We start from the raw sequence: 27218 nt of genomic DNA on the forward strand, positions 1-27218 counted from the left end.
GTGTGGAGATTGTAGACAAAGTGACAGAGTTTGCGGCAATTGGACAAACGAAATCCCAAACCTTCAACTTTAACTACTGCTGCTCTCCTTCATTCCTCTTCTCTCCTTTTCTTCTATAACATTCACAAACATCTTTCTTTCTCTTTCTTTTCTTCATACACATTCCTTCTCCCCCCAAAACGCAGTCGTATTTCGCTCTTTTTCAACATTTGGTATTGCCGCTGCTTCTTCAATTTCCTATTCTCTCCTTCATTCTATGCTTTTCGTTAATTATCCGCATTCACTCTCTTGCTTCTCAACTACCTTCCCTCTTTCTTTCTTTATCTTTTCATTAGGTTCTAGGGTTTTACTTTTCTAACAAATTCTTGCATTTTCCTTTCATCAATTTGTTCTACTGGCTCTTACGGTTTCACCCATCAAATTTCTCGCGCAGGTTTGCTGGTATGAGTAAAGTCTTCTCCGATATACTCGCGGACAAGCTGTCCAAGCTCAATAGAAGCCAGAAGTGCATTGAAAGTATCCTTCTTTTATAGAAAAAAATGTTTATCACTTTGTTTTATCGAATAAATGTGCTTACTTGTTATAATTACTTCGCCGAATTGGGGCATATACTGGTGGTTACGGGTTAGAAGTGTTTCTGTTGAGAGGAAGAATGTCATTCATGAATGGACAGCGTGATGTAGTTGAGATGCTTTTGGCGTGTTAAATTGGGAATTGGTCTCTGCATAGATAGCTTTTGGTGTAATGGAATTACATGTTTGTTTTTAAAGGTGCCATTATATCTTTAGGTATCATGGTAATTGTGAGCTGGTCAATATTTTCAGTTTATGTGGGAAGAAGCAGAAAACTATTGAATTATGACTTTTGATTGATGATTCTGTGAAGGGCATATGAATTGTTGCCCTAGATTTGTATGTTGTTGATTCTTTTTGGCGTTTGAATGGCTTGAATATCTTTCCAATTATGTCTTTGTGAAATTTTAAGAAAGTTATTATTGTTTTTTGGATAAGCAATGTGCAAACATAAAAGTTGTCATGTGTTGAGGTAGAACTAGACTTTCTATGCAACTACAAGGAGAGCTTTTATCTGTGAAGTAACATGTTGTACTGAAAGGAACTTAGTGGGCTGTCTGTTTCAATCATGCTAAAGGTATCAAAGTAGTATTTAAACGCAGATGTGTGTGTTTCATGTGATCCATATATTGAGGAGATGAATAAATTAATGCCCATGTAAATTTGACTTTATGCTAAGGCTCTAATTCTGCAAGTTTATCCGTTGTTTCTTTGGTTTATGTTAATAATAAAGTGCACAATTTTGCTTTATACATAACTCTTTCTGCTTTTAGGCGCATAGAGAATTGGATCTTGAACTTTTTACTGCCATCCTTCTGTCATCTATTTTAATTTTGCATATATATTTTAAGACCCTAAACCCATTATTGACCATAGCAATGTCGACCTTATTAAGGATTTGCCTAGTGCTCTGGCAGCCTAGTTTTGTTAACTTTTACTATAATTACCTTAAAAGTTAGTTGAATGGTTATTTGTGATTGGATAACGATGTAAAATTGTTTTGTGCTCTCAGTGCAAACCATTAAACACTAAATATTACTGTCTACTACTAAGTTGATCTTTTGAAGTGCATGGATTGGTTGTTTGTGCCATATATGCTTTGCTATCTTTAACTTTTTTAATAGCGTTATCACATTGGTGTATATTTCACTGGAGCGAGGCAAAGCTGGTAGTGGAAACATGGAATAAGCAATTTCAAAATTCAGAAAAGGTTCATCGAGTCCCCCTTCTGTATCTTGCAAATGATATTATTCAGAACAGCAAATGTAAAGGAGATGAGTTTGTGACCGAGTTTTGGGAAGTTCTTCCCGCAGCACTTAAGGATGTTTTTGAGAAAGGTGATGATCAAGAAAAGCATGCAGCATCTAGACTGGTAAGCCATTTTCCACGGTCTAAAGCTTTTACAAGTGAATACAACTATTCAAATCATTCCTTAGAAATGTGGTAAAAGAGGCTTTTGAATGGTTTGGGATTTGAATATGAAGTTGTTGCAGACTTCTTTCTTCATGCAAGAACTGATACCTATGGCATATAAATGTTGAGAAATGATTTGCATACCATGATATTTGATTTCAATGTAGGCAGTTTGATCTAACTCGGTGCTTACCTTACTTCAGGTTAATATATGGGAAGAGAGGAAAGTGTTTGAATCTAATACTAAGATCCTTAAAAAATCTATATTTGGAGAAGAAGCACCTCCACAGTTGGAATTCAACAAAAAGCGATCCCGATCTGTCAGAATCGTGAAAAAGGATTCTCGTTCCATTAAAACGGTGAGATGGGAGCCTTTGTGCCTCTTCTCTCCCCAATGTTATTCTCGGACATTTCTATGCTTTTTAAATTATTGCACCCTTCAGAACAGTTTGCAATTCTTCTTGAACCGCTAACCATATGAATTTTATGTAATCCAGAAATTGTCCATTGGAGGTACAGCAGAAAAAATAGTCTCAGCTTTCCATACAGTGCTTAATGAACATTCCAATGAAGATTTAGAGATGAGTAAATGCAAGTCAGCTGTTCAACGTGTGAGGAAGATGGAAAAAAATGTTGATATTGCATGTTCTATTGGTAAGCTATCACTATAAAGAAATTAACGCATGATTTTTGGAAATAGGATTCTTATACTTCTTTCTTTTTTCTTTTTCAGTAAAGGATCCTAAGCGAAAAACTTTGTCTAAGGAATTGGTGGAGGAAGAAAATATTTTGAAAAAATGCATAGAAAATCTCAAAGTAGTTGAAGCAAGTAGAGCAGAACTTGTAACGCAGTTAAAGGAAGCTTTGCTTGAGCAGGCAAGTATTTGTTTCTATGTGCTCAATAAGATTTTATATTTAAAGTTCAGCATTTATTAGGTTTCTGTTTGATATTTGAGTTCCAATGCTATCTTTTAATTAGTTGTGTTTTATGTATCAGGAATCCGAGCTGGAGAATGTTCGGACACAGATTCAGGTATTCATTATTGTGATTCTTTTTATCAGAAGACTGTCCTATTTTGAGTAGTTTCTTATGAGATGAAAATGTGATATATGTTTTTCGTGTATCTAGGTTTTCCATTATTTAATTACCTTTCTTATGTGTCTCTTCTTAGTATATATCTATAAAAGGTAATTGGACCATATTATGGTATAGTTTGTAAAACGTTAATGAATAGTGTTTTTAGTCGTAATAGAGAATAAATTAGACCCTCCTTCCTCAAGGTGTACATGGTGTACGCAAACTCTACTGTTCTTTTTAAAGTAGTATATGTGTCTGGGAACGTATGTAAACTGGTAAGGAGAGTGGAGAATTCGGTGTTATTTCTGAAAGGTTTAGATTTCTGATTTTAATCTCTAAATTTTGTTTGTCCATTTTAGTACCTCCCTGAGACTGAAATTGATGAGGGAAAATGATTGAAGGATCAAATATCGATAAATTTTTATAGAAGCTAAAATTCGAAATATGAAATCTTCGAAGGACAAAAAATATTTAACCCTTTCTGAACGTAGCGAGTGTATGACATACCTTTTAGGAACCTCAAAGGCGTTTGATTTAATAAACTGAGTTTTGAAATAGAAACAACTTAGTGCTCTATCTCACAAATTCGAAATAACTAAGTTCCTGCTGAGCATTACAGGCCATTATATTATATGTATGTGTTATTACGCTTTCGTTCAGGAACTTTGACAGGCTTTTGCTGCTTATGTTGCTAACGAATTTGAATTTGATGGTATGGAGGTAGCACAAGCACAAGTAGAAGAGGCTAGCAACATGCGGAAGCGACTTGATGAAGATTCTTCATATAAAGCTTCAACTGCAACGTCTTCTGTTACTGATGTGAATATAAAATCGGAACCAGCGACTAAAAAGTCAGCCGCAGCAATTGCAGCTGAGGTTGCAGATAAGCTAGCTGCTTCTTCATCATCTCAGTTTATCATGACTTCTGTTCTCTCTTCATTTGCAGCAGAAGAGTCCATGTCAAAACCTGAGAAGTCAATACCTATATCAGATCCAAATGTTTTTATGTCTTCACAACAGTTAATTGCCACATCAAATCATTCATATCCACCGGCTATGGTACCTCAACCCACCTTGCAGAATCCAACCGCCACTTCACAGAGTCAATATCAATTGCTTGGCAATTCATCCTCCCACCATTATTTGCAATCAACTGGAGGGGTTATTTCTCCATATGGTTATGGTGGCGTCCCTCCTCTACCACTGGGACCACCCCCACCTCATATGGTGGGTCCAATGGTGCCTCTGACCCATCAGACAATGCAAATAAGTCAGCAGCAGCCAGCACCGATAGCTCCACATCAACCAATAAAATTGACTCAGCAAGCCCCAGCACCTCCTAGTTTTCGACCACTTCAACCGCCGGGAATGGTGTACTATGGAAATCATCAGCATTCTATATGATACCCCTGCATGCAGTAGTTTGATTTTAGTCAAAATGAACTGTTTAAAACAAGCCCTATGGTATGGTCGCTGGGGTTGAGTTGGCACAATACATGGAAGCCAGGCTAGCACCCTGGTCCCTGGGATGTAAAAGGAAAGTATCAATTGTCAAGATACTAAATGCTTTAAACAAATTCGTTTTAGACTGACTGTGCAGTAAGTTCTCTAGAGCAAAGGTAGTGGTTTTTGCTCAGCATATTTTGACAGAAATTTTTTGACGATAATGTATCTGTACTATATATACTTAGTTGATTAAATAATTATTGGATTATATTAGATAAAGGAAACTGAGGCAGTGTCTTTCCCATCTGCCGCATATAATTTTGTGTTTGGTTGATTGGAGCAACTTTCACAATTTTATATCCGTTGGCTATAGGAACATAGCAATATTGCTTATGCCTCTCCCCTATGCTGTGCTGTTGATTTGGAAGGATGGCACTCGGAGGCTATATGTTGATCATTGAAGTTTCGCCAAACATTTCGTAAGGGGCAGATTATCATGCACGGTAAGGTTCAGTAGTATGAATCTTCATTGTGTTTGATTGTTGAAGTTCCAACACTTAGCAATTACAAGAATTACTAAACCAACGCACACACTAGTTTACGATTTACTTTGAAATTTTGAATTATGAATAAAATTGACAATAGCGTTTGTGGGCTACACATATACTTATAAGAAGTGCTTTTCGTTGTTTAATGTGATTAATTTTTTTAAAAGGGATTTAAAGATATTTAAAGGTGAATTTATTTCCAATCTTTTAGAGAAAGGAAATTGATTAGTAAATTTTCTTACATATTTGTCTGTACTGTGATAAATTTTTATGAATTAAGGAATATGGTGTCTGATGATGCATCATCATTGTATTATGAAATTCGGATAAAATGGAAGAATTGAGACCAAGTCAAAATACAGATTGGAAGGTGATGTTCCTCAATCACAATTAAGGGATCTACCAAAATTGAAATGCTAAATCCAGAATGTGTCTGTACAACATTGGTTGAAAGTAATGCTGTTGAACGTACACGCAAGTCAGCAGCAACTCAGTCAGAAAAGATGGATAAATGAAATGGAATCAAGCCATTGCAATAGAAAGAATCTAAGCAAGAGGAAAAATAGTAACATACCTTTTAATACATTTTTCTAATATTTTTAGTTATAGTTTATTAGAAATTATAAAATGACGACTGAAGATTCAATAAGAAAAGATAACATCTATACGAAGTGTGTATTTTTCAATAAATAATAATAATAATAACAATAACTTTTTTTATTAATAAATGTCAGTAACTAATATATTAGCGTCACCATGTTACAATCTTTTTTTTTGTATATTTAGGTCCTCTCCTGAATTGATCAAAACGTTATAAATTATAAATCCAAAATGTTGATGAACAATAAATAGAAATAAATAAAATGGAAGTGGTAAATAATTTTATCCATTCACTTTATTTTCACGGTGAATGGGAAAAAATTTTACATTCTCACTAAAATATATAGTATGTTTAAAATATAAGACTCTGGTTATTTTAATTATAAAAGTTTAAAATATAAGTATAATTCCTAGAATGACATTATTTTAAAATCAAACTATTTCTCTAAAAACTTTTTTTTAGAGTTTTTTTTTTGTGTAGATTTTTTCACAGTTTGTTATTTGTTGGAAGACTAAAAACTGCTAGTATTATCTTTGCGACAAGTTCTTCACTTCTGATCAATTTTTCAATAGAGTAAGTTGATTTTTTGTCCCTTTTATTAGTCTGTAAGTTCTTTCAGTGTATGTTGACCATCTTGGCTCACATGTAGTGTTCGAGTCTTCTATAAGAGTTCCTGCTGATCAATAATCTTAATAATGTGTTCTGATTGTGTTTGTGTTGTTCACAGGGATAGGTAGAGCTTCCTGTGCGTCTGAAAGTCTTTTTAGGATTCTTGAGCAATTGGTTTGTCTTTGGAAAACTAATTGCATTATTTTTAACTGATAGATACCTTGTAATTGCTAATTGTATGCTTGTACTATTTTTGATTTGTGTGATTGGGTGTAGGACAAGAGTCATGCAGCGATATAGTTTTAAGAATCTTCTTCTTTTTGACAAACTTTGATTATATTAGTAGTTATATACTAGTCTTTTTTTACTTAATGATTATCATATTTATAATGTTTTGGTTAATAATTTTACTATATTAATGGATATTACAAAATAAATCTTTTTTATGATATTTTAAAGATAATGATAACAAATATATATGACAATTTTTTACCGTTTCACAACATAATTTTTTTTTACATCATTTATAAAAATTATGATATAAAAACTAAGTCAAGTTTTAGAATTTATGTATAAGGTAAATATAATACTTTGTTTTCATAAAAAGTTTGAAAATAAAAACTAAATATTATAGAAGTTTATAGTTTGACTTGATGAAATAAATTCCGTTAGGGTATTCTATGTTTTAAACCTTAAATTCTGTTTTAATTCACTTTTAGTCCTTAAATAAAATTTGTCGGCATGTATAGTTGTTCTGTTGATATATTCGATTTTATGTCAATATGCTAAATAATGGTATAATAAGTTATTATGTCATCAATCAGTTTCATCATATAATTTCTTTTAAACCATGATTGTAGTTTTTTGTTTTTTCATAAAATTCATTTCCAATTTTTAAAATTTTTAATCACTCTCAGTCTTTTATCCTTCAAAAAATTTACATTCAATACATTTTGACAAGTCTTATTCCTCGTTCATATTCTTCATCTTTAGTTCCTCCTGTTAAATATTGCTATTTAGTAATACCTAATAACCATTAGGCCTGTTTATCAGTTTACTTTAATTTTTCTTTAAGGTTATCCAAATTAAATATACAAATTAATATAGTTTGATTCAATTTAGTTTTAATTTAATATAAAATTCCAAATAAACTAAATCATTGATTTATAATTTGGTTAAGATTCATATTCATAAATAAATAAAAAGTTACAATTTATCAATTTTTATAAATATATTAAGAGCAGTACAATTAAGTCAAAAAATAATACTAAAAAAACTTTACTCATATATCTTTATTGATTGTTAATTAACTTGAAATATATATATATATATATATATATATATATATATATATATATATGTATGTATATTATGATTGTAAGGCATTACAACTTTTTTACAGAGTAGAAATTTTCATATTTTCTATTTTATAAGGGGTTATAATTTTTTCCCTATATATCCAATGGTCCTCTATTATTAAAGATAAGTATAATTTTCTTTTTCTCAATTATCTGAGACGTTTTCTAGAAATAAAACTGTGACAAAAATACTATATTCCAAACTGAATAATATCTCTAATGTATCTCATTAAATTTAAGGTGTGTAAAATTGTGATGAACAAAATAACAAAAACTAGGGGAAGAGATATAAATAAAACCAGCAGTTCACAAATCAACGTCACACTTTAAAACTCTTACGATATTATTGGAAGCCGTCATCATCATCATCTAACCTTTTTTGCAACCCTAATCACCAAATTTGTCCTACGTGCACCATGTTACCATGATAAGTTTGCAATTGCATTGATTACGATTCTCTCTTCCAAACCTTTTATCCGCTTTTGTATGATTTTGGATACTAATGATTTAATCCTATAAAATGTTGAAAATTCTACATCAACTAAACATAAAACAAATTTATACATTTTAAATTAATTTTATAACATTGAGTTAAACTTAAAATCTATATTTTAAAATGAAATTTAAGAAGAAATTCAGAAGAAAATCCATGTCTTAGTTTGAAAATTTTGTGCTGATCATAGGCACGGGAGAAAGCTCTAGCAATGCTTGATAGCAAGTTTACACATGTTTGGAATCCAAAGAAGCACCTTGTTTTATTATAATTGCCTCATTTGTTTTACGTTAAGTTTGGTTTGAACCATCAGATAGAAAATATATTCTAAAAAATAGAAGAAAGACAGGTTCCATGGCAACTTGGCATTTCAATTTATATCATAAAATTTTAGCATATGTAGGAATTTATTAGACTGGTGTGTCTGCGCATCCCACAACACATTATTGGTAATAAAGTCACGTATTGGACTGAAATATTTTCAATTAATCTAAGAAGTTTCAATACGACAAACTTTGTATTATATTCTATTTTTTTTATTAAAGTAATTCATAAAATAATAATATACTTTTAAATGCACATTTCTCTTTTAATATTTTAATACATGGAATTTCAAGTTTCAAAAGAGAAATATTCGAAATGCAATTGATTTTAACAATACCATTCGACAAATTTGATATCGAAACATTGACATCGTCTATTAGGAGTGAGTAAAAAAACCTAAACTAACGGTGTCCAACCAAGCCAAATGAACAAATAGGTGGTCGGTCGATTTGTTAGAAATTTGGATAATACGAAATAAAGAAAAAAGTATTTGAAAATATCCAACCCAACTCGTTTTTTAAGAGTTAAAACCCTAGTAATCATCCCTCTTTTTCATTCTTCTTTCTCCACTTCAAATTCTTTGTCGAAACCTTAAACCTCCCTCACCATGCTTCCATCCAATACCTTGCATTTCTTCTCTATAAACCTCAACATGGGTAAGTAATTGCAAAAGTTTTCTAGTTGTATGATATTCATCAAAAGTTCTCACCTTTAGTGTTAAGATCAAGTTTTCTAAGTTTTGTTTTGTTGTGTATGGAGTTGGGAGTTTCAAATTTTGTTCTATTTTCGACTCATCAATTTTTGTTTGTTTTTTAGGAAAGCAAAGTTTTAAATTCAGTCATTAATTTTTTATTAATTGATTTAATATAAGTTAAATCTGAAAAACTCATATATGTTTAACTGTATTTGGAATTTTCCATATCCGAATAACTCAAAGAATTAAATGGTTGGAATGAATTTTAAATATTAAATATGGATTATGATGGATTGGATAGGTTGGACCTAATAAACTCGACCCAACCGAATTGCTGCTCAACCCTACTATTTGTGGAGACAAAAACGATAATTGACCCTAACAATGTTACTCGATAAAGTTGAGAACGAAACACACTCCTTAATCTTTGAAAATTTAGGAAACTTTGATTTTATTTTTTTAATTACTATTTTATATTTCTATACAATTTGAAATTACACTTTTATTATATTTAAATTATTTTAAATAAGTGAATTGTAATGTTTAGGTTGATAAACAGTTAAATGAAAGATGTATAATAATATAATTACCAAAGAAACCAAAATTTTACATATTCGATTCAATATAAGTTGTTCGTCAAGTTTAGTTGTTTTGTATAATTCATAGCAGGAGAAACATAAAAGGAGGAATAGAACAAATAAGGTTGCACTCTTTCAAGCCCACATTGGACAAAAGTGTTAGATGATAACTATAGTTACAATGGATAACAAATAATGGTGGTTTAACTACAATTAAAGATAAAGTGAGATCTTATCCATTGATATACCAACATGAATTTACATGCGATAAAAATAATAATCACTATTGCAAGTCCCACATTGACTAATGATAGAGTATATAAGTGGGTGCAAACCTCACCTTACAAGCCAATTTTGTGGGGTTGAGTTAACTCAAAATCCACGTGATATTAGAGTCATGGTTTAGAACTTATCCTACCAAAAATTTTGTTTGTTGGGTATACTCATTATCGGACCGATATATTGAAAGTCCGACATAGACCATCAATAAGACTAGTGGTGTATTGGAAGTCTGACATCGACTAGCAATAAGACTAGTTTAGAGTATATAGTGGATGCAAACCTCACTTTACAAACCTATTTTGTAGGATTGGGTTAGACTAATTTAAGAAAAAATGAAATATTGCTAAGGGGTTAATAAACAAAAAGGAGTAAGGTGAACGTATGTATATTACTATAAAGCTTCATTCTTGAGAGATATGCGTTGTTTTGGTGTACCAAAACAAATCCTTAATTGAGACCAAAGAAACAACAGTTGTATGGAACTTCTTTTTGTTATTGTAGATGATATCAATGTTTTAAATTCGAATTTTTTAAGAAAGTATTATTAAGATTAATTGCTTTATATAAGTTATTGTTTACTTTGGGATTTATATTCAGCTTTGTCATGATTTTGTTAAAAGAGATATGTAAACCATCATTAACTATACAAAAATTTAAGGTATGAGTTAGAAATTTAAGTATGAGTTTAAGTCTAACATTAAATAAATAAAAAATAGAGTAACATATAACGATAAAGACCCTTAATCCTATTGTTTTAAGGTTTTGAGTTGAAAATGATTATTTTTTTATGTGAGTTTGGCTCAAGAAAGTCTTATTGTTGAATTTCCCCGATACATTTTCTCGAAAGATTCATCGCTGGTACCACAAAGGCATGACATTGATATAAAATGATTACCATAGAAGAAGTACTCACGGTGGAAGGTGCTTTTATTCAATGAAAGGGTGTACCAATACGAAAGAAACTCTTCTTTAAAAGAGATTGTTAAAAATTCAAATATTGATAAATCTCACGTTAAATAGAGATAAGATATTTGAATACCTTATAAAAAATAAGATCCACAAACTCATTCTTATCCAAAAAGTAATATCAATTTCTCACCTAAGGTGACTCGTATCATATCTCTAGTTAATTCTCCTCTTTATATATCCATCAATATTGTGGGAGAACAAATCGTTTTTGTCCCCCTTTTGCAACCTCCATTTTTACCGTAATAATATTAATTTTTTTCTTTACTTACTAACTTCTATGTCGAAGCACTATTCCTACGTGGACCTCCGAGCTTCTTTCACATCTTGTCTAGAGAAATAAGTAAATTAAGAGATTAGATGTTCTACTTCACAATAACTCGACCAAAGACGGTTTAATTTCTTGTAAGATTGATTATCAAGTTTGAGATGAGTTGACATGAGTTTATTCTAATATAAGTAGTGATGTGGAGAAGTAGTTGTAATCATTAATTAAAATAAATCTTTGATTAATTAAAACAGTATTGAATTTAGTTTAAAAGAGTTTTTGCATAAAAAAATTGTAGTATTGGGTATGTAGGAAAAAAATGGAAGGCATGTTATAATGGATAAGTGAAACTATTGAGCGGCTGGGTGCATTGATTGCTGTTTTGTTCTCCAGATAGAGAGAAAAATTGCGGTGGAACTTAGGAAGAAGTAGAAGAAGCCATGACAAGGTCTGTGTGTGAGTTCTTGTATGAGCTCTACGCCAAGACAATAGTCCTTGTAACATACATGCTAATACAACTTATCCTTATCATACGCTACCTTAAGTCAAACACACCTGCAATATCAACCACCCAATACCTCAGTTTCATCGAAGAGAAGAACCCCGCCATTCGTTACACCACAAGACTCAAGGCAGAGCACATAGACTGCAGAGTTTGTCTCTCTGAATTCCAGGAAGGGGAGAAGGTCAGGAACCTCAACTGCAGACACACTTTTCACAAGGATTGCTTGGACCAGTGGTTGCAGCAATACTGTGCTACTTGCCCACTTTGCAGGCACAAGGTCTTGCCAGATCATGTTGTCGCCAACTACAACCTCCTTCAAAATCAGGTACAAGAAGAAGAAGAAGACTACGATGGCAATGATCACCAACTCATCTTTTTCTTATCTGCATTAAGGGGTGGTAGCACTTGGCACACATATCTCTGATCTGCTTTCATATACACTACCACTCAAAGGGATTTGTTCTTCCTGCTCCTCCCCTTTTCGGTACTATTCATTCCTTCACAACAATATTCATTCATGCATCCTTAGATTTTTGTACCTTTTCCTCTTTCCAACATCCAAGCTTATATATATATATATATATATATATAGTAAAAGATAGACTCTAGCTACTTTCCCTGTTAATCAGCATAAGTCTTCCTTGTTTAACTCTGAATTTCGGTTTGGTGCATTTTGGAAACGGTTTTAGTTCGATGCTGCAGAGTCCACATCGGACATACACCAAAATGGAGATGTATTTCAAAAGCCTCTCTTTTTCTTTCTCAAGAGATGACAGTGTTTCAATTCAAAACAGAGAAAGCAAAAGCTTTGCACTTCAAAAGTTCTGAACAAAAGGGTCGATGGTTGTTGTTGTTGTTGTAGTGATTAGACACTTCACATTATAGGAAAAACCTTGTAACAGAACTTGTGTGAGAAAACTTGTTGGACCAATATCAATCATGATACTGCTAACAAGTTTAGTTCATAGTGTAGTATAATAATAATAATAATAATAAACTGAAAATAAATACAAAATGGAGACTGTGTTTGTTCCACTCAAGATGGAGTAAAAAACCTTACATGTTTCTCAAAGAGGTAAACTGTTGAGGTAAATTGTTGAAGTGCAGGGAACAGTAGTAGTAGGAGTAGGAGTAGATAGACATTGAAATGGTGCAATAATAAGTGGTAGGTGAAAAGGTTAAATGATTTGTTGATGCATATGACGTAGAAGAGAATTCTCAGAAGTGAGACAGAGCTAGCTTTATCATTATGGGAAGAGTCCCCACAAGGCTGTGGTAGTCACATGCAAGAGCACAGGAATTAGCTGTCAGCACTCATTCTATCTTTTACCGTCGACAACTTCATTATTTCAAAGGTTTATACATAACAATTCTACAACATTTGAAGGTCATAGAAATTATAGAAAGAGAGTTGACGTATGTATGTGTATATAGCTTCCCCCAACTCAGACAAAAGTAGATATAGAATTAGAATGGTAGTGTTTATATTTTTGACTTCATTCAGAAGTGTTGCTTTTAATGCATAATAGCTTATTATTGTGTCCTAATTTCCAACCCAGGACCACTCACTACACAGTCCTTTCTCTTTCCCTGTGCTTCCTTCATACTGTTTCGGCTGCGTAGAAAATGTGGTTATGGCCACACTAGGTCCGTCTTCAAACATAGCTTCAATGGACCATACGACTGCTGTAGACTGCAGCCTTTTCAATTTCAAACGGACACTGACCTAGCAGGACATGCTCCATGTCGTATTTTACAAATTTTTTTACAAAATTTAACTAAGATAAAATCAATTTATAATATATATTTAGATACAAATATGGTCTTATATGGTCTTATAGTTTTATGGGATATCATAAATACAAGGTTTAAAATTTGCTATCTTATTCATCCAGCTACCTCTTTCTTCCATTTTATATCATTTTCTCTTTCTGCGTTTGATTAAATAATATGTGCTTATATATACATCTAAACACTGATAAGTGTTAGAATAACAGCAGGATATTAGAATAAGCTAAATGCCTGAGTTGGTCAAACAATCAGTTGAAGGAAGTTAACTTTCTTTCACAAAATAACATAAACTATTAAAACGAGTAATTTTACTAAATAATTCTATTTTATTTGAAAAAAAAAACTCATAAATTAAAAACTAGTTTATATGTCATATCAAAGCACTTTCATTCCTTGTTGGCAAAACACACGTACTTATTTCCTCTATTTCTGTATATTACTTTTATACTATTTTTTATTATTATTATTATTATTATTATTATTGTGTTGTTTTTACTTGTAAGTGAGAAGTTTCTAGAAAAGAAAACGTAGAGATAATGAGAAAATAAGAATGAGTACTTTTTTATAAGATTATAAATGCTCGCGTGATATTTAGGTACACTAGTTTCTACACTGTGTGACTTTTGGTCGTGTTTGAATAAGAAGGGTTTCCTTTTAAATTCTCTAAATTATTCTTTGTCTTGACCTTTAAATGTATCGAAATAACGATAAATTGTTATTATTGTTAATCAACAAATATTAATAACTGTTTAACAACTTCGTGTGCTTGTTTAACAACATTAAAATATCGTAGGATTTTAATACTTTATTTAGTTTTGGAGATCTGAATTTGTGACGCGAAGGAGAGGTAGGTGATGAAATTGAATGGAGTAGGGCAAAGAAGTATATATATAGTTATAAACTCATAACTTCAAATTGGACACTTGTCATGCGTTAACGTGCGTTCAAATTGCATGGACCACCAATGCTAATTTTGCTACAGAACATAATTTTTTATTTTTATACAACTTTATATAGTCAGAAAATAACAATCTCAATTTACAATCAAAAATATAATTGTTTTCTTAAATCGAATAACTTGAAATTCATTTTCATTGGAAATAATAAACTACTTTTGAAAAGGGAAAGTTTTACCACTTTCATTTATTTTTTATTTGAAAATTACTATATGGGTAAAAACACTATGATGGTTATGGCTTGAATTTCATTTTATATATTATTCTTATTTATTTGTACATTATAAGACTCTTACTATTAATACCAAAAATTTGATGCAATTACAAGGATTTGACAAACAGTTTAAAAAGTACAAAGATGTTGATTTTTAAATTATTAAGTATGGCTATTTAAAATGGTATCTTGAAGTAAATCAATAAAATTGTTGATCAAACATTTATTATTGTACTAAAACCTATAATAGATAGTTGTAATAACTCTTTATAAAATATGGCAGCATCGTGATTTAATTATGACATCTACGTCTATATTAAAGGATAATTAATATTATTATAACCATCTTCTCATCTGTTAATCTAACTTTTTATTATATATGACTTAACTCATAGTATGTAGAGATGTCATGACTTTCAAACTTTTAAATTTTTTATATATACAACGAGAATTCGTAAATTAGATAGACTTTTAATTCTTTTTATAAAACGTGTCATTGAAAGTTAATAAATAATAAAATATAAAATTAAATATAATAAAGAATAAAAGATTTATTACGATACTTTTTATTGTTTCCCTCTTTACTTCTTAATTTACCTATGGTCTTCTTTTCCTCTTTCACATGCTTTTTTTTTTGTTTTCTTTTAAGTTAAACATATTTATTATTGTATCAGATATAAGGTATACCGATCGGTTATTAATTATTAACTGATCGGTCACCACCACAACAACGGTCAATCAGGCCATCATTCACTACATTAACTAAGGTCAACAGGCCAAATGGATTTTGGGTCAGCGTTTAAATTATTAGGCCAATGGTCCAGCAGAAGATAAAACAATCAAAAAAATAATCAAAAATATTTGATTGAAGATCTGATTAAAGATATGATAAGCGGTTAAGACATTTATGAGTAACTAACCGGATTTCCAGGTAAAGTTGTTTTTTGGCTTATGAAACACTTATAAGTACAATGACAGGCCAAAGGCCAAGTACGTTCCACTTACGCTTTATAAGTGTTTCATAAGCAAAAAAATAACCTTACCTGGAGATCAGTTAGTTACTTACGCTTTATAAGTGTTTCATAAGCAAAAAAATAACCTTACCTGGAGATCGGTTAGTTACTCATAAATATCTTAACTGCTTATCATATCTCTAATCAGATATTCTTGATTATTCCTTTGATTATTTTATCTTCTTCTGGACCCTTAGTCCAAAAAACTTAAATGCTAGTACAAAATCCATTCGGTCTGGTTGACCTTAGTTAATGTAGTGGATAGTGGCCTGGTTGACCATTGTTGTGGTGGTGACTGATCGGTTAACAATTAATAATTGATCGGTATTACACTATATCCGATACAATTATTTTTATTCTTATTTCTCACATGTTATATTTTATTACGAAGAAAAAAATCACTTTTATTGTCCTACTTATATTAAAATATTAATTTCATATTATTTTTTTTATCTGATAAGTCTTTTTTTATAAATATAAAAAAGTAATTATTATATGTTTTTTCATGATTTGTACTTTGATTATCATATATTCTTTTTAAAGTAATTATGTCTCTTAATATTTAATTAGATTTAGATAGTTTATTATCTTCATTTTCTTTAAATAGATATGCTGAGATTTATTTTTTAAAAATGATAAAATAGAAATTACTTATAAAAATAAAAACAACACAAATTAAATATAATATTAATAATCCAATTCTTTATTTTTGTTAATTGTGTCAATAACTAAATATAAATTTTGAGTGTATTATTTTTGTTTTTCCAAAATTATTGTTCAACATCTGTTATTTTCTATATGTAATATAGTTGAATCAAATATTTATATATCTACCCGACACCTCTTAAATAAAAAAAGAACATTTTTTTAAAACACAATTATGAATAATAAATTGGTTGTTGTTTCTTAAAATAGTACGTACTTTACAAAATAACTAGTATGAGACCCATACATCCTTGTTTTTCTTTTCTATTAATTTGTGTTAAGAAAATTAACTCATTATTATTATATTTTAAAAAAATGATTTATATGTTTAAGTATTATAATTATGTGTAATTATAAATATAATATTTAAATAGAGAGTTTGATAATATAAAAAATTAAATAATTAATTATAGATAATATAATATTTAATATTTTTAAGCTAAAGTAATGCATAAGAGAAAGTATAGCTGATAAAACCATAAATACTTTTTTGTATTAAGAATTTTTGTAATTTTGGATTGTATTTGGAGTTTAACATCATTTTTGGGTTATATTGTGATTAAACTTTATTTACATTTCAATAAGAAAATAATTGTAATTTTTTGTTTGGGATTAAAGAAAAAAAAGTCTAATTAAGTGGCTAATTCTTTTAACAAACCAACCCAAATTTTTGGGTCTGACCATGTTCTATTTTTTTAATTCTAATAAGTGGATTGTGTTCAACTGATTCACTAAGTGACCAATCCATGCTGGATCGAGCCGAGTCCAATCGAATGAACCGTTTTGAAAGCTCTAACTATTATGTTTTTTATGTTGTTATATGGAGATAGATTTCAAAGGTATATCCAAAAGGAAAACAAGGATACCTTTGATAAATTACTCCACAAATTCGAAAAGGAAAATAAAATACTCAATCTAAGAATAGGTAATGTGGGCAATAAGGAAAAAATAAAAATGAAATGACCATAATACCATATTTCGGGACACATGTCAACAAATTAGATATGAGTAATTGGATAAATTTCCTAGTAGTTTGTTATCTTAGTTTTATATGAAGAGAAGGTAATGGGGACAAAGAAAAATCACACCTATTATTAAGGATCTAAGAAAATGTGCATTTTTGTGTTCACACATTTGAAAAAGATTTAAAAAATATATTATTTTCTGTAATACTAATTCTGTAAATAACCCTGATGAATATGAAACCTCAAAAAAGAAGTTATACCTATATCTCATCAAACAACATAACTCCCTTCAACAAGTCACTTGTACCAAAGGTGCTAAATCTACACCTCATTCCAAATATATAGGCAAACAGAATAATGAATAAGTGTTCAACATTACATCTCTACAAGCCATCACCAACTAGGGTTAATGTTGATATTATATAATTTATTTTAAATATTATAATATTTATGATATTTATTTTATTATTTAGACATTAAACATTAAAATACTGGTAGATGATAGTTTTTATAATGTTGTTTTGAATCGTTATATTAGTTGACCCGATGAATTATATTATCTATTTAACGGTATGATGTTTTTTACTTCTTTCTAAACTTAATCGGAAATTATTTTAATATAGTTTTAATATGAATAGTATTCTTATCCAACCCAATAGACATATGAAAGAACATAACCCAACAAGACTCATTAAACATCTTCATTTTGGAGCAACTCAAACCTAAATCTAATGAAACAATATCCACATATCATAACTAATCTTAACACTTTAGTATTGTGATTATTATTTATAAAGAGGTATTATTATGTTATTATTAACTACTCTGTTATTATACTTGAGATAAGTATTATTTTAATCATAACAATAGGTCCACAGTTCATGTAAATCCTATAAATACAACTAATATTTCCTAACAAATACTCACCCAATGTTTCATACTCATAAATCTTAAAGTTTTTTTTAGTGACTTAAACATCATAGAGTCTTTTACATATTTAAGTTACCATTAGAATTTTGTTATTTATATCTTAATTCACTCTTAATATCGCCCTAAAACTAAATAGGAAAATACATAATATAATATGTTTATTTGTAATAAACTGAAAGTAGAATATATAAATGAAACGGTTGGTTTATAAATAACAAATTACAAAATAATATAATTTACTTATCTATTTCAACCATAATTAAGTAATTTTATCAAGCATTTATAATATATTAAGTTAAGTTAATAACTTTTAGCTAGCAACACTAACAACTTTCACTTAAATAACTTTACCAAACATTATAATAAACTGACTTAATAGTTTAAGCTACCTACTAACAACTTTACGCAGCTTATAACTAGTTTTGTTAAAGACATTGATCGTCTTTAAAATTAGACCATAGAATCAACTTCCTCTCCAAAATTATCAAATATGAAATGAACACTAATTGATTAAAAAGAGTAAAAACCCTTGAGTGGCACGTTAAGTATCATAATTACTTTACTGTTTCAAAAATTAAAATAACAACTCATAGCCATAACTTTCAAGAAGAAAGATCAAGATAAAAGACCAAAAAAAATATTAGTTAATCTTAGTTCAAAATTTTGAGCATGTTAGATTTCTTCCTCTCTCTCTTTTTTTTTTAAATGGTTATCCATCTCCGTCAGTCTACAAAAGGAGAAGGAGAAACAAAATTAACGATGATCAGTGAATAAAAATCATTAATCTTCACAGCAATAAAAGAAAGGGAATAGGAAAAAATAGTGGAAGCAATTGAATAAACATTTATGTTTAGAATAAGACGAGGTGGGCTTATCTGTGTTCTATTTCTAGATCTTAGTTTCTGAAATTATATAAATAAGAAAAATACACAAATGAGATGAAAATTGGGTTTTCTGATGTAAGTTAAGAGAGAAAAATATATAAAATAAGAAGATTCTCATTTATTTTTGCTTATAATAGTAGTTTAACGAGAAACTCTAAATAAATAAATAAAATCACTAGAGATGCATCAATTAAAATCACGAAAAAGAAATGAAGTAGTAAAGTTGTATTTTACTTCCTGCACCCTTACAATTTCTTCAAGCACCTCCTCACATTCTTCAAAATGATCATTTTATCTCCTGTAAATGTGATACTTCTTTAATGGTGTTACTGTAATACTAATGAAAATGTAATACTAATGAAAAGGAGTTGATTGCATTAAATTTTTCAAAATTGAGACCAAATTAAAAAAAAATGGACCGATTTGAAAATTTCCTAACAAATAAAGTAATTTAACCTTCTTATTATTAAATAGGAGACAATTATTAATTGTGGGGCTTCAGTAAGTTTATATAACATTGTGACTGACGAGAAGAAAGAAAGTTGGGCCCAAGATTGGGAGCTATATTGTATTAGAAGGCTTTCTCTTTCTAACACGTCATAATTACTACTGCACCCTCAAAGTTTTTAACAACAAGATCTCTTAAACAAACTTTCAACATAAAGTTTCTTGAACAAGTTTTATGGAAAAACAATTTTAAAACAATTTTCAGAACAAGCTGTACGGAATACATTATATGCTTTTCGATTATTCAAGTTTTTTCGAATAACTTTTTTAGAACTTGTGATATATATTTCTGATTATTGAATTCAAATCGTGTTTAAGAAATTCATAATCCCAAAAACATGTTTCAGATTGGAAAATTCATAAATAGGTCCCTGTTTTTGTTTTCGCCCATACTTTCATAAACACCGGGCTATAAACGACAAGGAATGATATTTTAATGCTTTTGTTCTTAGAATGGAGGTGCATATAGTAATCATAGTCTTTAACAAGCAAAACGCGTATGTGAAATGCCGAATCCAATTTAACCTAATGCTTACACAAATCGAATCTGGACTAAAAATTTAAAAAATTTATACAGATTCATCTGTAATCAATGACGCCAAATTCAGATAATTTAATAAATCGATGATAATAAGAGGAATGGGGAGCAATTGCAAGTTGATCACTGTCGGTATTCATTTAAGAAGGAAATCTATAGTTTATCGTGATTCTTATCCATTACGCGGTGGAAACTGCATCCATCGTCGTTATAAACAATTTCTGGATAAGAGTAGGAGAAATCGATAACAGAAAAAGAATATTTTTTTACTTCACTAACAGAGATATTTTAGCAAATCACATAATAGTTTTTAAGCACCGGAAAAACAAAGAAACTGGGAACAAAATTAGACAACTTGTGTAAAGTTGAAGCAGCAATGAACAATCGTTGGCTTGGATTGAAAAGGATGGTGATGTACAAGAGTGGAGAAGAAAGAAAAGACGGGAAGTGCAAGAATGAAAGAAGGATAAGAGATAAAGATGAATTTAAGCAGAGAAGAAGCTGTCGGAAGCAGCCATAGCAAGTTGGGTCTTGGGCTCCAAAACCCTCTGGAGAAGCTGCTTCTTTTCCTTGAGTCCTGATACCATGACAGAAACGGAAGAAAGCAGGTCGATTTCTCCACCAGCTCCGCCATTCTTTTTCAAAATCTTCACCCTCCTCTCGTACTCCTCCGCCACCAGAATAGCAATGTCAGACATCCTAGTATATGTTGCTGAAAGATGAAAAGGTTTGGTTTTGTTTTGTTTTTTGTTTTGCTTCTTCAGACCCAATTTATAAAAGGGGGTTTGGATAAGAATGGAGGTGAAACCAACTTGTGAAGTTGTTGTTGCTTGGTTGAAGGTGGTGGGTTTGGTTGTCTGTTTTCACAATACACTTTTTTTTGTCGGTGGGGCACCTTGTTTTCATGCTTTTAGTGTTTTATTTCCGGAGTGTGGACGCCCACTGAATGTGTAATGTCATCAAAAGTTTAAAAGTGGGGCCATGTAGCCATTGCTTTCATTTCGCTCATCAAATTATCCTACATTTTCAAATTATATCATCAATTTCTAAACTTTATAGAAATTATATTTGGAAACACATCTTCTTTATATTTCTAATTTTTAAAATTTGTTTGTTAATAAAATTGAAGTTAAATTGTAGCATTTTGAGATTTTTAAATTAAAGTTTGGTTTCCCAAAACCATGATAAGAATATGTTTCTATGGGCCAAATTATTATGGAGTTATTGCAGCACTCTGTTTTTGAGAATTTAAAATATCGTTTTGTTCTGCTTCCTTCCTTTTTTTTTTCCTTTCTCCACTCCCTTCGTAAATATCCCTTCATTTCATAACTATCCATTTCTCTCTGTTTTTTTCTTTCTCCCAACAGCGTAATCATGTCCGATCAATGTCATTGTTTCATAAATATCCCTTCAAATCTCAAAGAATATTAAGTGTAATTCATTGTAAATATATGTAATTTTCTTCCATTCTATTAGATGGCAAAAACAATCTAAATTTTCAAATTTTAATATATAATTAATTAAATTTATATTACTTTAAATATATTTGAATGAATTAACTATATTTTTGGATTTCAAATTCATAGGTGGCAGTGTTGTACATGCTCTATTGTGGTTATCTTTCCATTTCAATGTCTTTGTAACATGCATAAAAGGTCAAGGGCAGAAAGGAGATTTCACACACAATACAAGCAAGGACTAGGTGATGATAGAGAATCTTTGTACTAGAAAAACTGTTAGGAGGAGTACACGCCAGCGCAGAAGGAGTGTATATTTGGAGGATTACGCTTGAGGGAGGGGATATGCCCGATATGAACCATTCTCTGACCTTCTAGACTCTCTGAACATTCTCTCTGATTTTCTTTGCTCATTATGGAATTCTTCCTTTCACAGGTTGAATCCTGTTCTCAGTTTCTGTGCACCATTCCGTTCGGTCAAGACATACCGTTCGGTCACTATTTCTTTCCGTCCCCACAACCGCTCAGTCACTATTTCCTTTCCGTCCCCATAACTGCTCGGTCATCACAACATTGTTCGGTCTTCCATATATTTCATTCTATTGCAGTGTTTGTTGATTGTAATAGAACGGACGTTTACGTTTTTATATATACGGACTCGGTTGAAGCTATTACGTTTCAATAAAACTTTTACGTTTCATTGGTGCTTTCATTGCTCTTCATGGCTGAAGCTACAAGACTGAAGGATATTCAAGCTGAGTTGAAGACTCAAGGCAGTGAGATTCAAAGGTTACTAGAAAGATTTGAGAAGCGAGATCGTCAACAGCATGACTACAATGCACAAAAAGAGACGAAAAATCAGCATCGTTTTGATCAAATACAAGTAACACTAGAACGCTTGTTATTGGAAAAATCAATGCACCAACACCATGAAGAGTCCACGGCGAACATTTCTCCAACACCCATTAATGTTGTGTTTCCTATGAGGAATATTTCTCTGGAGTTTCCTCACTTTGATGGAACGTCTTCAGTGCTTAGCTGGATTTTCAAGGCGGAGAAAATTTTCAACTATCACAGTACACCGGATATGGTGAGGGTGGAAATAGCTGCCATGCATTTTGAAGGTGAAGTGGTACCTTGGTTTCAAATGTTACAACGGTTAGCCGCTGTAAACACTTGGGTGGAATTAACCCGTGCTTTAGAATCTCAATTTGGACCTTCGCCCTTTGATTGTCCTCAAATTGCAACAAACAGGTTCAGTCTTTGATTATTACTTACAATTTATATCTCTGGCAAATAGATCACCAGGCTTAAGTGATGAGATCCTTTTGAATTGTTTTCTGAGTGGGTTAAATGTCGATATTAAAAGAGATGTGATGGCCCTATCTCCAATTTCATTGTTGAGAGCGATGGCTTTGGCAAAACTATATGAAGATAAATATTGTCCTGTAACCAAACCACCTTTCAATAAACCCATGGGTTCTACATATGCAACTAAACTTGTATATCAGCCTCTGCAACCAACATATTCGAACCAGAGAAGTAATATTAAAGGGAACCTTCCACCTCTGCTACCCACTCCCAGCATTCCGCAACTAAAAAATAACAATGTTAAGAGGATTAATCCAGCTGAAATGCAATTGCGAAGAGATAAAGGTCTTTGCTATTTTTGTGATGAAAAATTCACTTTTAATCACAAGTTTATCAATAGGCAACATCTTTTCCTGATGTTAGAAGAAGAGGATGTAAATGAACAAGAGCCTGTAACAGATACAGAAAAAGTTGATAAATGCAACGTTTCTACATAAGAGCATTACCTCTCTCTGAATTTAAAAGGGGGAATGAGTGTGGCCACCATTCGGTTTTTAGCTCACATTAATTCACTATCGTTGCAAGTTTTAATTGATGGAGGAAGTTCTGATAACTTTTTGCAGCCAAGGATTGCCAAATTCTTAAAACTTCCTGTTGAACCTGCTTCATTGTTTAAAGTGATGGTAGGGAATGGGAATTACATGACATCTGAGGAAAAAATTCAGCAGCTCAAGGTGCAGGCACATGGGCATTCTTTTATCTTACCTGTTTTCTTACTACCTATTTCGGGGGTAGATTTAATTCTTGGAGCAAGTTGGTTAAAAACAATTGGTCCTCATATTGCTGATTATGATGCTTTGCAATTGAAGTTACTTCATGAGGGCAGATTTACCACACTACAAGGCGATAGAGAGTTGGTGCCCGCTCAAGCTCAATTAAACCATATCAGAAGAATAATGCAGACCAATTAAACCTCCACTCTGGTACACTGTTAGAGGCACAGGTTGAGATGAATCCTAAACTTGCTTTGTTACTGCAGACTTATAGTTCAACTTTTGATACTCCTCATAATCTACCATCTCAAAGATCACATGATCACTCTATTCCCTTGATGGAAGGCTCTAATCCGGTCAAGGTCAAGCCTTATAGGTATCCTCATAGCCAAAAAGAGGAGATTGAAAAGCTGGTAGAAAGAATGCTAAACGATGGTATTATACAACATAGTAAAAGTCCTTTTTCTTCTCCCATTATTTTGGTCAAGAAGAAGGATGGTTCATGGAGAGTTTGTACAGACTATAGAGCACTTAATGCTATAACTATCAAAGATAGTTTTCCATTCCAACTGTGGATGAATTGATTGATGAACTCTTTGGTGCTTGCTATTTTTCCAAGTTTGATCTCCACTCTCTGGATATCACCAGATTTTAGTGAAGCTGGAGGACCGACACAAGACAGCTTTTCGAACACATCATAGCATTATGAATGGCTAGTTATGCCATTTGGTTTGACTAATGCACCAGCTTCATTTCAGAGTTTGATGAACAACATATTTCACGGGTTATTGAGAAAATTTGTGTTGGTTTTTTTTTTATGATATTTTGGTATATAGTTGCACTTGGAAGGATCACTTATCTCATTTGGAAGTTGTCCTCAGGATTCTACAGAAACATAAACTCTTTGCTAGGTTTTCGAAGTGCAAATTTGGAGTAAAACAAATTGAATATCTTGGACATATCTTATCTAGTTCTGGAGTAGCTATGGATGATACCAAATTGGTTGCAGTACATGAGTGGCCCCAACCTTCAAATTTAAAACAGTTAAGAGGTTTCCTAGGTCTTACCGGATATTATAGAAGGTTTGTCAAACATTATGCCAGTATTGCTGCACCATTAACAGATTTACTCAAGAGAGATGCTTTTCGTTGGACTAAAAAAGCTACAACAGCTTTTGAAAAATTGAAGTGGGCAATGACTTTTGTTCCTGTTTTGGCTCTTCCTAATTTTAAAGACTCCTTTGTGCTGGAAACTGATGCGTCTAGAATGGCAATCGATGCAGTCCTCAGTCAGAATGCTCACCCAATCGCTTATTTTTCCAAGAAAATGTCCAACAGAACGCAAAAGCAATTTACATATGTTAGAGAACTTTATGCCATTACCGAAGCATTGGCTAAGTTTAGACATTATCTCCTAGGACACCACTTCATTATTAAAACTGATCAAAAAAGCTTGAAGCAATTATTGGACCAGACTCTCCAAACACCTAAGCAACAACAGTGGCTACCAAAATTTTTAGGATATGACTTTGAGATACATTATAAAGGTGGGAAGGAAAATATCCCTGTCGATGCCTTATCCAGGAGTTTTTTCATGGCTTGGTCTGAACCAAATTGTGGGTGGCTTCAATAGCTTGTGCAACTCACTCAAACATATCAGAAATTGTCCCAATTATATAGCCAATGTCTTCAAGGTCACATTCCAACTTCCGAATATTCTATCAAGGACAATATTCTTTTGTGGAAAGGTCGTATCATGGTGCCTAGTAATTCCACCCTTATCAATCAAATCCTTCAAGAGTTCCATAACTCTAAGATTGGAGGTCATGCTGGCATCACGAAGACAGCTAGCAGAATTGCAAATCAATTCCATTGGCCCAATATGCAACAAGACATTCGGAAGTTCATCAATGAGTGTGTAGTTTGTCAACAAGCAAAGGTTGATCATGCTTTACCAAAAGGGCTCTTGCAACCATTGCCTATTCCTCAACAAGTTTGGGAGGATATTGTCATGGATTTATCACCCATCTTCCATCTGTTACAGGTTACACAACAATAATGGTTGTAGTTGATAGACTGTCCAAATTTTCCTATTTTATTCCATTAAAATCTGATTTTTCTAGCAAATTAGTGGCATAAGCTTTTATTGCTCAAGTGGTAAAGATACATGGAATTCCAAAATCCATTGTATCTGACAGTGATAGAGTTTTTATTAGTTCCTTCTGGCAACATTTGTTTAAATCTCAAGGAACTACCTTAGCGATGGGATCCGCGTATCATTCTCAATTCGATGGTCAAACGGAGAATTTAAATAAGACATTAGAAATGTATTTGAGGTGTTATGTGTATGAGAATCCTATGTACTGGATGACCATGTTGCCTTGAGCCCAATATTGGTATAATACTTCCTTTCATCACAGCTTGGGTATGACTCCCTTTCAAGCGGTGTTCGGAAGACTTCCTCCGAAACTTATCAGATATGATATCAATCAAAAGGATCCTATTTCAGTGAGGGAAGCTTTGACAGCAAGAGATAAAATCTTATCTCAGTTAAAGGCCAATTTAGTGAAATCTCAAACTATATGAAACAACAGACAAATAAAAGGCGGCAAGACATTCAACTGTAAGTGGGAGATCTTGTTTTGGTTAAGCTGCAACCATATAGGCAACAATCTCTCGCCTTAAGAAAAAATCAAAAACTAGGATTAAAGTTTTTTGGGCCTTTTGAGGTGATTGAAAAAATAGGATCGGTGTCTTACAAGTTGCAATTGCCTGACACAGCTAAAATTCACCCGATGTTTCATATTTCATTGCTAAAAAAGTTCCAAGGTAACCCAGCACAACAATATCTTCCACTGCCGTTAACTACTTCAGAATTTGGGCCTACCGTGCAACCTTGGAAAATATTGAAATGCAGAGTGATCACAAGAAACCAGCAGAAAATATCCCAACTGTTAGTGTAGTGGGACATCTCAGCTCTTAAAGAAGTTACTTGGGAAGATGTGGAAGAGGTGAAAGAGGCTTACCCCTTGTTCAACCTTGAGGACAAGGTTGCTTTTGATGGAGAGGGTAATGTAACATGCATAAAAGGTCAAGGGCAAAAAGGAGATTGCACACTTAATACAAGCGAGGATCAGGTGATGACAGAGAATCCTTGCACCAGAAAAACTGTTAGGAGGAGTACACGTCAGCGCAGAAGGAGTGGATATTTGGAGGATTACGCTTGAGGGAGTGGATATGCCTGGTATGAACCCTTCTCTGACCTTCTAGACTCTCTGAATATTCACTCTGATTTTCTCTGCTCATTCTGGAATTCTTCCTTTCACAGGTTGAATCATGTTCTCAATTTCTGTGCACCATTCCGTTCGGTCAGGACATACCATTCGGTCACTATTCCTTTCCGTCCCCACAACCGCTCGGTCACTATTTCCTTGTCGTCC

The 27218-nt window shown here is 31.9% G+C and overlaps 2 protein-coding genes across 2 annotated transcripts; both read left to right on the top strand.

The window, feature by feature from the left end:
• LOC108322392 (uncharacterized) lies at positions 1-4785 on the top strand. Its single transcript, XM_017554469.2, has 8 exons — positions 1-212; positions 434-516; positions 1697-1944; positions 2189-2344; positions 2483-2639; positions 2719-2861; positions 2983-3018; positions 3784-4785. Exons 2-8 carry the CDS (start codon positions 444-446, stop codon positions 4465-4467), a joined length of 1497 nt encoding a protein of 498 aa, XP_017409958.1. The 5' UTR covers positions 1-212; positions 434-443; the 3' UTR covers positions 4468-4785.
• Positions 4786-11593: 6808 nt separating this feature from the next.
• Positions 11594-13154, top strand: LOC108336935 (E3 ubiquitin-protein ligase RHA2B). The gene has a single exon (XM_017573380.2). The coding sequence runs from the start codon at positions 11671-11673 to the stop codon at positions 12157-12159; it is 489 nt and encodes a 162-aa protein (XP_017428869.1). The 5' UTR covers positions 11594-11670; the 3' UTR covers positions 12160-13154.
• Positions 13155-27218: the final 14064 nt, after the last annotated feature.

The sequence above is a fragment of the Vigna angularis genome, chromosome 1 (genome assembly GCF_016808095.1).
Source record: "Vigna angularis cultivar LongXiaoDou No.4 chromosome 1, ASM1680809v1, whole genome shotgun sequence".
Lineage (NCBI taxonomy): Eukaryota > Viridiplantae > Streptophyta > Magnoliopsida > Fabales > Fabaceae > Vigna > Vigna angularis.